Source organism: Ostrea edulis, chromosome 6 (genome assembly GCF_947568905.1).
Source record: "Ostrea edulis chromosome 6, xbOstEdul1.1, whole genome shotgun sequence".
In the NCBI taxonomy this organism is placed as follows: Eukaryota; Metazoa; Mollusca; class Bivalvia; order Ostreida; family Ostreidae; genus Ostrea; species Ostrea edulis.
This window is the reverse complement of record NC_079169.1, coordinates 46,195,236-46,209,440: the sequence shown is the minus strand read 5'-3', so window position 1 is coordinate 46,209,440 and position 14,205 is coordinate 46,195,236. Positions and strand designations below refer to the sequence as shown.

General features: G+C 34.7%; 1 protein-coding gene across 1 annotated transcript; it reads right to left on the bottom strand.

Moving 5' to 3' along the window:
• Nucleotides 1-1,281: 1,281 nt before the first annotated feature.
• Nucleotides 1,282-13,373, bottom strand: LOC125682927 (protocadherin beta-18-like). The gene is made up of 4 exons (XM_048923494.2): nt 13,218-13,373; nt 9,452-9,619; nt 3,794-4,524; nt 1,282-3,635 (listed from the first exon to the last, which is right to left on the bottom strand). The coding sequence occupies exons 2-4, from the start codon at nt 9,530-9,532 to the stop codon at nt 3,587-3,589; spliced, it is 861 nt and encodes a 286-aa protein (XP_048779451.2). The 5' UTR covers nt 9,533-9,619; nt 13,218-13,373; the 3' UTR covers nt 1,282-3,586.
• Nucleotides 13,374-14,205: the final 832 nt, after the last annotated feature.

The window sequence follows — 14,205 nt, the reverse complement described above, 5'->3', positions numbered from 1 at the left end:
CGCAGGCCAAATAATCAAAATAAGGGTGGAATTTTAAGAAAAAGAAAAAATGTCAATAATTTCCCCCCTGATACTTATATTGTTTTTCAGCATATTGAACCGATTCCAACGATACCAAACACTACATATTATGTTTTTAAGAAAACCTGGTTTTGAATTTTTTTCTTTTAATCTTCTTTCTTCATTAAAATATTCTTAAATTCTATGTTTAAATAATGCGTACTTGCAGGCAATTCCTGTTTTGAATGCGAATTAGTATATTCAGTAAATGAAAAACATACATGTACAACATGTGATAGGGATATTTAATAATTACCAATGTGCTCTCTCTCTCTCTCTCTCTCTCTCTCTGACAAATGCCTGTTTAACATAATTACCTCCATCATATTGTGTTGATATGCATCTTGACAAATATAACTTGATCCAATATAGAAATTAGAGCATTGTCGATGATTAACAAATTGGAATTAATTTATTACGTAATTACTAGAAGCAAAAATACAAACCATCGAATGATTTATTTTTAAAATCCCGAGTTAATTACATTTGACCGAGACTTATGTTCGATGTACTTTGATAGAGGTTTTCATTAAAAAAAATGTTCATCGGGAGTGTCTGGATAATGCAATGATTTTTGTATAATAAGTACAGTTCTGTATATACCATGCAAATTCCTAGGGTCTTGTCACAGTATAACTAAATTACGGTTAACTAGTTTGGGTTTTGACTTCTCATGAAAAGTGTGAAATATATTGGGTCGGCGCGATATCAGTTCTAGTCTAAGATCACGGGTATCTTACGCCGACCCAATATATTTCACACTTTCCGCAAGAAGCTAAGCACTTCTGTTGATTTCAAATACACGGATTAGCTGACCCCCATTGTTCTACTGAGGCGAAAACCCCTTCGAATTTGCAAGGAATGTACAAGTTATACACAGGTCATTGTTATAGTCATACATCGTAGTACTGCTAACCCGACAAACATTTTTTTTTATTTTGAATAAGTTATTGAATGACGAAGTATGACCAAACTGCAGATTGGACTTTATAGAGCCCCGTGCTAACATTACTTATATTTTTCAATGTATCAGAAGGGGTATGTTGCCGGTTAAGTTGTGTAAATTTCTTGATAAGCAATAAAATAACAACAAAAATGGTGCTTAAATTGTCCGATTACGAAAACCTTTCCAGTTTTCAAAGTACACCCTCTCCGTGCTTGTAATCAATATTTAAGGATGTAAATCCTCGGTGTCAAATGCAACTACTTCATGAAAAAAAACTAATATACATATAAACAGAAATGACTTAACGATTATTTGCTTTTGTTCATATACGCTATCGATTATTAAAATCTTTAATTTAATCTTTAGATGCATTAGATAATGAGAGAGAGAGAGAGAGCATTGGTAATCATTGATTATAATATTCATGAATGTATGCAGATACGGGAAGTTTAATACGTTCAGTATAAATCTTGAAAGTACAATTTCTTTCTGATTAATTATCCATCCCCTTTCATTCTGATATTTTTTTTTATTTCCCATTTTGTTTTCTTTCAATGTTAAATTTTTTGGCTGGTCCGGGTTAGGACTAATGAATGAGCCCCCCCCCCCCTTCTAAAACGATGTTACGTGCTTAGCTGTCTATCTCCCTCTCAGTCAAAAATGAAATAAATACATGCTATATATACTGCAACATCATTGGATTTACTGGATAATTCTTCGATTGCACCTTCATAATACATGTTAATGCAAGCGGACTATCTAGGCTTTTTTTTCCCATCTTCGCTAGCCGAGATTATTCGTCCACGAAGGCACAGTTGACTCAAAACCCATTGTTAGCGGAGATTAGAAAATTTTTACCCCCGTATTATATTATAACTGACCAAAACCTAGTACGTTTGTTTTACAACTGTCATTCAGAAGATGCGCAAGTTATTGAGTTACTGAATAAACGAGAAAACGTCTGCATTTTTATTTCAATCGTTGTCAACTCTTTACTTTGTGATATTTCAAGACTACATGTACTCAATTCAATTTATTGGATCTCATCACCATTATGCAATGGTATACAAAAATATAAGACAAAAAGCTGTTATATATACATTTAGTAAATAATACATGCGTGTAATAAAGTATTTATCAAGTTAGAAAAAAAAAACTTAAAAAACTGTGTTATTATTAATGTGAAGTATGGGTATTCTAGGTAGGGGAGTACATTTTATTTTATTATTTTCTTAATGAAAGTACGGAGTTTTCTAAAGGTTTGTTTAAAAGTAAAGATATTTTTAATATGTATTTATTTGTTTAGGTGATAAAAATTTGATTCTTTGCTCACATTGCTTCACAGTTGAGTACATAATGAAATTCATATCCAATGTAAACATGTACTTGTATATAGCTGACCTTAATCACATATTCCTAATTACAATGAAAAATTTACGTAAAAATAAACTATTGCTTATGGTACACATTTCTTTGAACTGCTGTTTATCAAATTGAAATTACTGGCATGTGATTGTCGTTGTTCATGACCCTTCTTTTATTTGGTGAAATTGTGCTGCATGCACGTGCTGTGAAACAATGTACCGACGAGTGGTAGGTATAACACAGGTGTTTATATACAGGATGTCGAGAATTTGGGCGTTTCATAAAAAGGTGTGAACGTCTGCTGGGAAGTCTACATACGGATATGTACCGAAAACACCAACGTATCATTAAACAACAATTACAAGAATTGAATGATTTATAGCTAATTTCTAAATAAGTAATGGGGTGGGGGCATGCATGCTGACCAAGCGAAAAGGTTTTTTGGGTGAATCATTTCGGAAATTATTTCTTTGTTTTATCACACGGAGGTACACGGTGGCATCGACGGAGGTACAGGTGACACCACGGATATGCGCGGTGGCATCCACGGAGATCCTCCGTGGACTTCAATGTCTAGCTCGCGCGGAAAAATAGGACTTCAAAGGTGCCGACAATTTTAAAGGTCCACCGTGTTTGGGGCAAATTTGTTCCACCGCGTTGCGTGGAACACGCTTAAAACTCGTGTCGTGTACTGTACATAAAGCAAGGGTGTCTCTCGGTCGTTTGTAAAACCAGCAGATATTGCCGATATGTTCTTTCCAAGTGAGTACACAACAAAGGCTTTTCTAAACGCGTTGAGAATTTGTTGAAAAATTAGTTTTGATTTTTAAAAAAAATTATTATTTATTTACTATAAAGAAAAACAACGTTTCTGATATTTTCATTTACTATGGCATTGTATTGTTTCAATAAAGCAACATACTTGTCAATTTATTCTATGGACTATAGTACAACTTATTGAAGACGTTTTTGGTGATAATATTGCTGATTGCATTTTGGGAGCTTATTATTAATAACAATTGTAAACAAAGATAGATTGGGGGAAGCGTTAGTTGAAGTGTGCTTCCTTATCTAGAACGCTTAAGAATTGCTAAATGTAACTCATTTATAAGAATTATATTTACTTAAGGAATGATCTAACATCATTTCTAGCGTTCACCGACAATTCATTTACACTCAAACTGAATGTGATAGTCTTCACGTAAAGGACAGAAATTAGTCCTTCTGGGGATGAACCTTAGCACTCTGGTTGTGTTTGGTTTTCCTGAAAAAAAAAAGGAAACAACCTAAAGTTCTGTGCCATCAAAGAAAATAATCTACCTTTCCTTTTGAATAAGGATAGTAAAATTCATTTTAACCAGAGCCAAAATTCAAAATGTTTGTCTAATGATGCATGCATTACAATGATGATGCATTACATACCAGACATAGGAAGTAAGCGTCAAAGTGACACCGACGGAAATAACAATGCAAAGGGGAAGCGCCCACATCAGGGTGACGTCATGTTTACAGTCCGGTCTGTCGGTCTCAGTAGATTCAAATAAAGATTGTCCTTTGTCAGAAGAATTACTGACATCACACTGAAGGACGTGAACAGTGACAACACAACGACCTCTTAGACCATCTGGGTCCACCACACTTATATTTAAATGATAGCTTCCACTAGACGTGTTGCGGTTCTGGAAAAGACTGCCGTTTACTGATAATGAGAAAATGTTACTTTCGTAATCTGTCTCCATTTTCCCCTGCTTAACATTCGTAGATGAATTATAAGATGATAATGCAAACGAGACCAAAGACCCATCCACGTCGTCTGCTGTCAAGTTCAGAATTGGAACTCCGAGTGGCACGCACAAAGGGCAATAAATCGTTTGATGTCTACACGTAGGGGAGTTGTCGTTAATATTCTGAATGCTAACAAAAACAATCGTAGACGCGTTTAAATTTCCTGAATCCGTTGCAGTCAATTTCAAATAAAACGTTGATTGCTGACCATGGTCGACGTCGTAGTTCGCCTCTAAGATTAATTCCCCTGTTGTTTGGTTCATCAGAAAAGGAACTACAAGATTTTCTGAAGACTCGACATTTTGCAGCGAGTATGTCATGATATCTCCCGCGTCCCTGTCTTCGGCTTCGACAGTGGTGCTTTGTTCCTTGAAACAGAAGAACTGTATCAGTAGATGTTTCATTCATTAGTGCATCAGGATAAATTACCGAGTATGTTTTCCAAATATTCATTACAAAGATAAAACTTTCATTTAAAAAGTTAATTAGTTTTTATTCACAAATCATAATTTGTATATGACAAAGTATATGATATATTATGAGATTCATTTTTCTTACAAGGCTATTTTTTCTGGTGATTAATTATTTTCTGTACAATCATATGTTACTAATTTTACTATTAATTTTTCCTTGCATCCATATATTATTCCTATTTGGCTATATGTAACTTATTTTACAGCAACTATTGCGTTTTGTTCTCTACAATCATGTAATTACTAGTTTTACGTTATTCTTTGATTTGGTCTGTAACCAATCGGTTGTGCTTATTTTGGTCATGTGACCATTATCGATTTGAAGTCACAAAGGATCTGCTGCCTGGATCTTATTGACCCATCAACCAATGGCGACGTCTCCATATAATGGAAAAGTTCTCGAGGGGAACGTTAAACAATATATGACTTGTATGTTTCTTCAGAAAAACAATCATGTTATATCTGTTTACAACATGTGATTTACAAAATACAAATATGTGGCAACAGTGACTGTAGCAGATGGTGGTGGATGGACAGTTTTTATATCATCGAAAAAAAATACATAAACATACCTAACTATTTCTACTAAATCAATTACCATTTCTCTTAAATGCATTTGTCAAACAATTCCCTAAGTATCGTAATTCTTTTACATTATTGGTACTTAATAATTGTGTACGTTTGAAAGTTGGGGGTTTGAACCAGTAATATTTTTTGATAAATTCTTTTCTCAAATCTGAATATAAAGGACACGTCAAAACAATTTGATATTCATCTTCTAATTCATTTACATACTAGTTCAGATTTTGGTATATACTATTCCAGAGCCTACCTTTTCAATTTTACAAGTGTGCAGATAGTCTTAGCCTGCTAATATTTTTTCTTTGTTTTATAGAAAGTTTCTTTGTTAGATAAAACTGAAGTGTAAAATTATCAGTCAGAAATGTATAGATATAGCATTTAGATTGATTGATTGAATATTGTTTAACGTCCCGAATATTTCACCCATATGGAGACGTCACCATTGCCGGTGAAGGGCTCCTTATTTCTTGTGAAAAATGTATTTTAACCTAGTGCTAAATTCTTTTCAAAAGGTTGTTTCATTCAAAACATCCTGTGTTGCCCATACATAGGAGAATCCATTTCTTTCTAATAAGTTCTTAACATTTGCAGTCCTGTTTGTACACTTATTACATGTTAATAACATATTCTTATATATTTCTTTCAAAATGCAGTTGTCAGTCCTCAACAAAGTGAGCCAATACTTAATAATAGTCATACGTCGTCTATATTATGCCCCCTTCAAAGAAGAGGGGCATATTGGGTTGCACCTGTCGGTCGGTAGACCACATGTCCGCTCAATATCTTGAGAACCATTCGCTTGATCGTAAAGATATTCCATATGTGGGCTGGTTGTGAGTAGAAGAGGACCCCTATTGTTTTTCAGGTCAAAAGTCAATCTACTCTGGACATAGGAATATACTGTCCGCTTAATATCTGGAGAACCCTTTGCTTGACAGACATCACATTTGGTACACTGGTACATCTTCAGGAAAGGTTGACCACTATTGATTTTGAGGTCACATGGTCAAAGGTCAAGGGTTTAACTGGACATAGTAATATATTGTCTCCTATATTTTAAGAATCATATGCTTGATAGACACCAAACTTGATACATTAGTACAGCATAAGGAGTAGATGACCCCTATTGACCTTTAGGTCACATGATGAATCCACTCTTGGCATAGGAAGATATTGTCTGCTCAACATTTTGAATTGATGATGCTATTATCAATTAAATGATGTGTGTGTATAATCCTTTTCAATTTTTCACCGGGGGGGGGGGGGGGGGGGGGCATATGTTTTATCAACATCTCTTATTTCATTGGTAACAAACCTAATCCCGAAGCTAAAAATTGACCACCTTTCCCATGTCACGTGACCACCTTCAAATCAACCAACCATCCCTTCTGCCACCAGCTGTTTTTGTGTAGAATATTTACGGCCTTGGGTTGGTTGTTTCACACCTTTCTGAGGACAGACATTTTACATGTTTTGATTCCTATTATCAATATTTTGTATCTCCCGGGAATAGGGAAATCAGCTTGCATGGTATGATGCCAAATTGATATCATGCCCAATGTTTACTAGTCTCCTAAACCTTTATATACCGGTACATATTTCCAGTATTTTGTTTGTATAATTGTATAGTGGGAATCTGAGTTAGAATAGGTCGTCAGTACTCCTTGCTTGTCACCATTACCGGTGAGGGCAGCAATTGTTAGGCCTATGCATAGGCCTAAATTTTGCAGCCCTTCACCGGCAGTGGTGACGTCTCCATATGAGTAAAATATTCTCGAGTGTCCCAATATAGAATCAATCAATCATAAATGTTTACCTTTTTATTTTCTTTGAAGTCTAAAACGTACAAATATTGCGGGAAAAATGGCGCTTCGTTGACATCGCTGAGTCGGATTGTCAAATTAAAATACTCTGTGCTTCTCGAGAAATGAACTGGAAATTCCAAAATATGAATGTTCTGTGTTTCAAAATCAAGAGCAGCACTTTCACTGGTATGAACGGTGAAATCTACAACCAAATTATAAAATCAGCCAGTCTACACAAGATATCCTCATCACATAGCTATTTTCAATTCTTGAATTTCAAATGAAACAAGATGTGATTATAATCTACCGATTATAAAGTCTCCGAAACGAAGTACTGGCTGTATAAAAGTGGTTTTTTCTGAGTACTACTATATCTTCCTCCCTTGAAAAAAAAATCCATGCCGATCTTAACTTCCTTTGAAAAATCTACATTACGAAGACTGATATTGTTTTTAAAAAAAAACCTTTTCCTTCAGTAAAACTGGTGTCACTTGACCTTGATCCTAGTTTGTAGGTCACTACACCCTTTTATCATTTCTGAAGATTCCATGACTTTATCAGTCCCAGTTCTTAAGTTATACCAGACTTATGGTTAAGGTCAAGGTCACTGGAGTAACTTGACCTTGATACCAATTTGTAGATCCCATCATCCTCTTATTACTTCTGAAGCTTCCATCTCTTTATCAGACCTAGTTCTTAAATAATAAAGTTTATGATCAGAGGTCAAGGTCACTTGAACTTGATTATAGTTTGTAGACCCTAACATCCTCTTATCATTCATGGTTCACGTTTTTCGAAAGAAATGTTTTTCATTTTTGATGTTAAAAATTAAAGATATAGCTCAATTAATGTTGACAACCAAAATTTGGACCGTCTGGATGCAAGGGTAAGAGCAATATTTTAGCTTTGATTCTGTGTTATGTAAACAAAGACTCGAGTCTTTTTATGTAAACAAACAAACCGGTGAAATGTTAATTTTGTAATTTAAAGCATCTTCATTTTGTACAATCACAAATTTTAACTTTTAAATGACACATTTTGCTATACATGTATAATAAATTTAGCCAATATCCATGTATTTTGAAAACCCCGTAAACAATAACACACCTCAATCTTTGTTTTCAAAACAAATAATAAACTCTATAATGAGCTTCTGTCAAGATGAATAACCTTAATTTTTTTTTTTTTTTTTGTGTGAAACCTTCTAAACATATTAGAATGTAGATTTTGATCAGTTAATGTGAAAAACAAAATATGGAGGAAAATCGTGAATCAGTCCCTTTAACCTTGATACCAATTTGTAGATCTCATCATCCTTTCATCAATTCTGAAGATCCTATATCTCTATCAGACCTGGTTCTTATACGTACTACCAATTTTATGTTCTAAGGTCAGGGGTCAAAGTCACTGGAGTCACTTAACCTTGATACTAGTTAGTAGACCTTTTCTTCTTATCATTTCTGAAGGTATCATGTCTCTATCAATTCCAGTTCCAAAATTATACGAGTTTGTATGTTCAAGGTCACTGGAGTCACTTGACCTTGATACCAATTTGTAGATCCCATCATCCTTTCTGAAGACCCCATGTCTCTATCAGACCTGTTTCCTAAGTAATACCAATTTTATGTTCTAAGGTCAGAGGTCAAGGTCACTGGAGTCATTTGACCGTGATACTAGTTTGTAGGTCCTGTAATCCTCTTGCCATTTCTGAAGCTTCCATGTCATTACTAGTCCCGGTTTTAAAGTTATATGATTTTTTTTATATTCGTGGTGAGAGGTCAAGGTCACTGGAGTCACTTGACCTTGATACGGATTTGTAGGCCCTGTCATTCTCTATTCATTTCTGAAGACCCCGGGACTCCATCATATTTGTAAAGTTATATCTGTTGAATTATGGAATTAAGTTTTCCCCATAGAGTTCTATGTTAAGCCCCACCCCCATTTGATCCCCCAAAATGTACCCTTATCCCTTCAATCTAAAAACAAAAACATCTCTGCACATACATTGGCTCCCGGGTTAAAATAGGTTCTCAGTACCCCCTTGCTTGTCGTAAGAGGCGACTTAATAGGGCGCTCCTTCGGATGAGACCGCAAAATCCGATGTCCCGTGTCGCAGCAGGTGTGGCACGATAAAGAACCCTCCCTGCTCAATGGCCGTGGGCGCCGAAAATAGGTCTAAATTTTGCAACCCTTCGCCGGCTGTGGTGACGTCTCCATATTCAGTGAAATATTCTCGAGAGGGACGTAAAACAATGTTCAATCAATCTAGATATATTGGCCTATCATATCCTTGCATATCTATCAACTGGTTACGGCGAAACGGTTATATTCATCTGCAGCTACTGAAGGTGTTATCCACTACAGATTCGCGTATTCCAGAATCATTTTAGGTATTATATTAAATTTATAGAGCTTTGGTGTTGTAGTGACATTACCGTTTGCGTCATAAAAGAACAGTTGTTCCGATTCCTGTGGATAGGCATTAAAGGTGAAGACGTTAACAGCTGAAAATACATCTTCGAAGAGTTTCAATCTATAAATAGCGCATCCTCCTGACGCATGCTCAGAAATTGTTATAGTAGCTGGAAGGTTTTCAATAAGCCCTAAAAATGGAGAGAGAAAACAAATTCTATAATCTGAGGGAATATACTTTTGTTGAGTATTAATGTTGAACTCACGACATGCGGAACCAAACCTCCTAGCAGCGTGTGACCAGCGCGCTAGACCATTTGACCATCTAAGCAACTTTTTAAAAAAATGCTTTCGATGTCGATGGAATCACATGCTACACAGTGATTGAGAAAGGTATATGATGTAAATTTAATGAGTATTATATGTGATGCACATTGCTTTTGAAATATTTTTATTAAGCACGGATATTACAATCAATTCAATTCACTATATGTACATGAATACCTACTTCCACCCCAGCCCGGTGTTGTACTCGTGACGTGTGGAACCAAAACATGCATGCTATAGCAGCGCGTGACTAGCGTTCTAGATCGTTCAGCCACCTCCTGTCCAAGTATGGGGTCTCTCTCTCTCTCTCTCTCTCTATCCACACACACAGACATATTTTTGATAATATATTTCGTGGAATAAAAATTAAAATGGCATCTTAAATCACATGATCAGATATTCCAACAGTCTGTTGGAATTCCCATGGGCACGAATTGTGCCTTTTGTTAGCTGACCTGTTTATATTCTTACGAAGCAATTTATTCAAAAGTTTTTACATTAGAAGAAAAAATATCTTGCTGTGGCCTTCAACTCGACATTTAGATATATCGACTACGTTTGATCTAATTAATAATAATAATGATTTTCATTTATATGTCGATTCGATATATCCCTGTAAACTCAAGATAAAAGACACCACAGAGTCCTTCACATCTGCACCATACTTAATTATTTTGAAAATGAATATTAACGGAAAACTAATAACTCAACTTTATGGCAAACGGAATTATTTCAGCTTCTCCATCGTCAATTTTCCATAGTAGTGTCCCATTATCAACTACATATGGTGTTTTATTTCTCAACTGATTCGATACGCAAGAGCTTGTTCTGCGTATGAGCAGGTTTTAAATGAAAGCAGGCAACTTTTAATTGTGATAGAGCTACGTTTTGAACAATCGATCACTGACAAATATAATATATTATTATGTTTTTACATTCATACATACATTTATTTAGATCTTAGATCCACCTATTTATTTAAACCACTACACAAAGGTACACTTACAATTTACATGTATATACCTTGGAGGCTTTGGTCATAGGTATGAGTGTTGTCATTTTGTATGAAGAGTTTTTATTGGTCAGTATTTGTCAAAGTTATATTTTGTTTGAGTTTCTCAGTTCTATAGTTTTACCGTCAGTTCTGAGCACTGCTAGTAAGAAGCTTTGGAAACATTTGACCTGACGTGAATTTGAGACAGTTTAAGACTGACAAGCAGACTGTAAATCCTTGATTTCTTGTACTAATTCCTATTGCTATTAGTCAATTAAAAGTCTTTTTACTATACCTGCAATATAAATTTCCCATATGCACGTTTACTAAATGATGATTGAATGAGACAAATTTATTCATTATATTGATTATAGAAATCAATAATCTATATATTACTATTTTGCAAGGTGATGTAAATAAGTTTACATAGATTTTGTGATTATGAAAAGTATTTGATGACTTTGTTCAAAATGAGCAATTTTAATATTAGTTTGATTTATGAAATAGTGATTTTACATACATGGTACTTTGTTGACTGATAGAGTCAATCCTACTAGATTATTGTCCTAGCTGTAATTTTCTGAAGGAAGCTTATAGAAAGGTATGTGAGACAATATTGTTGTTTTATCTAATCAATTACTTTTATGACTATTTACAGGAGAAATACTATTTTTGCGACATAATATATCTAAAGGTTATCTCCCCTAGCTGATTAAATTAATTATATCGTTGTTTTATATTATTTCAGGGATATAGAGATAGATATGTATACATTGTCTTTTGATTCCATCACTGTGTCTAAATAAATATTGAGACCCGAACCGTTTCGTTTCGCTATTCCTGCTGAAAGAAACCCTGTTAAATACATGTAACGTTCAAATGTACAAACTGCTCACTTTGTTAACAGTGCTGTAATATACAGCTAATAACTATAACAACCTTAGCCTCATCGGAAACTGTAAATTGCTTGTTATTTATCGTGTTTTCATTCCAATATAATTCATTTCAATGATTACTACGATACAATTTGACTATTCCTGGATATATTTAAATACCCCTACTCCTTACGAAAGGGAGAAAATTTAAAATCTCCGAGATCGAGAAATATAAAATCCGTGGCTAACTCGGCTTTTATATTTCAAACAACATTCGCGAAGGTTATCCTGCATCGGAAACAAGAACTTTATTTCTGTATTCTAGTACGGCTCAAAATATTACCTATACAGCTTCGAATTAGATCGCCGTGACATCATGAGTTTCCGAAACGGACTAGGCCTACATGGTTTTGCTGACGAAAAAGGTATAATACTAAACCTATTTTGAAAAATATTTCAATTATTTAGTTTAGTGTTGAGGGATTATATCCACAGTCCAATTACTAAATATAACTTGTCTGCATCGACATGTTTACATGCATGTGTATCGATCTCGGAATGCAAACGATTGGTTTATATTGAATGACAAGTGTTCTGTAGTCATTTATAAATTTGTTTTGCAACATATATTGGTTACTTTTCATGACTTTAAAATTGAATGATCAGTTCTCGACTTTATTGTGGTATCAGCATAACACAAAGTGCCAGCGAAATACATGTATATTAATGTCTCGATTTTTTTTTTACATAATCAGTTATTCGTATGAAAGTATATCGTTAAATAATACTGCGGCATTCCTTTGATCTGTGTCGTAGAATTGGATATCAATTTAGATACCATATTTTGTAACTGAATATCATTAATTTCCCCAACACCCCCATTCCCGAAAAAAAAAAAATCATTTTTAGAAATGTCATACAGTTTATACTGTATAGTAGTCCAAATTTGGTCACACAAATATATTTACATGATTACTTTTTGTCATATAATTGTTATATACCAAAGAGATGCCTCTCAAGGTTTCAATAAACAAAACTAAACTTAAGAGATACATGTGTAGACAATTGCCTTTTTCTACGCCACTGATAAATCAGTTAATATTACACGAAATTAGATTGCGCGTTACTGATTGATTGATTGTATCTTGTTCACCGTCTTTCTCGAGAATTTTTCACTCATATGGAGACGTCAGCAAGAACGGTGAAGGGCTTCAAATTTAGGTCTTTGCTCGGCGCTTACGGCCATTGAACAGTGTGGGTTCTTTAGCGTGCCACACATATTGTGACACGGGACGTCTGTTTTAAGGTCATCTCCGAGGACCCGTGACATTCACACCTGATGCCGAGCGTATGGCGATGGAACTGTCACTACCTGTTTTAACTACTTAGGTTTGTCGCGGCCGGGATCCGAACCCCGGCCTTTTGGATGCGGGGCGAACGCTCTAACCTCTTGACCACCGCGGCGGTACATGTACTACTGAATCTTAAACATTACCTTCAGTCTTCACGATGTTACATGTATATTTGTAGTATTTTACATCATCCGCCTCATTTTCCTTCATAACTATAAAACAAGATTAATAAAACACTTACCGTCTTCCCTTGTAACACCAATTTCATTAATTATCAAATGTAGAATGGGCAATAGATACCTTCCAAATGAAAAATGAATTCGCATTGTGGTTGTAATAAATCTAAAGAATGATATTAACAGATAACGTTGTCTCGTAGAACTTATTCTTGCAAGTGTTTAATATTCAGCTAGAACATTGTTTTTATCATCCTTTTAATCGAATAGAAGCAACACCTGTGATGTCAAAGTTTCTCTCCATTTTTATCCATTAGTTTAAGTTAACCTTTGATATCTAAGTGACTGCATTCTATTCACGCAATTAAGGCGATATATATATATATATATTTCGTCTGTGACGTTCGGATCATGGCCATGGTTTCACCAACCAATAAGTACATGTATATACATGTATATATGTGCGAGCACAAATCGAGACTGCTCTACTGTATCGTGTTTTACACAGATTCGAAAGACTACAGAAAGTATTAAATTGACAGTATCTGGTTTGCTTTCCATTCACTTTGAAATAACAAATATAAAGGAACAACATCATTGTAAGGTACTATATTATCATCGCAGAATCAGTAATGAGTGTTCTCATAAGGAAATGCACCAAAGGTATTTCTTAAAGAGAGTTTTGTTTTAATGTTTTATAACGATGCTTATCAAACACTAATCACGTTTCTAAATTAATGTCACTGTACATGTAATTACAAAATCAAATAATTTTGAAAGCCTATTGAGCTCATATTCGTAGGACAATTTTTTAATCAAAGAGGTGATTTTCGCTTAATTTAATGTGAAACTTTTGGCAAAGTGCTCTCTTTAAACAGGTCGTAACTAGTGTTATAGAAATGTCCGCTAATGTTTTGGTGAGGTTGTACTTTGAGTTATGCCTTTCGAGTACTAAAATTTGGGCCTTTTTGCAATTCGATATTGCATCGGTAGAAGATCAGGATGCCTAGTAAGAAGAAAACCCATAAAACATGAATCAAATAGTAATTATTA

Coding starts and splice junctions, on each gene's coding strand:
- LOC125682927 (XM_048923494.2), bottom strand. CDS start 9,532: ATGTATTTTCAGCTGTTAACGTCTTCACCTTTAATGCCTATCCACAGG. Junction 4,525..9,451: donor GTTCTTTTATGACGCAAACG/GTAATGTCACTA, acceptor TTCTGTTTCAAG/GAACAAAGCACCACTGTCGA. Junction 3,636..3,793: donor ACGCTTACTTCCTATGTCTG/GTATGTAATGCA, acceptor TTTTTTTTTCAG/GAAAACCAAACACAACCAGA.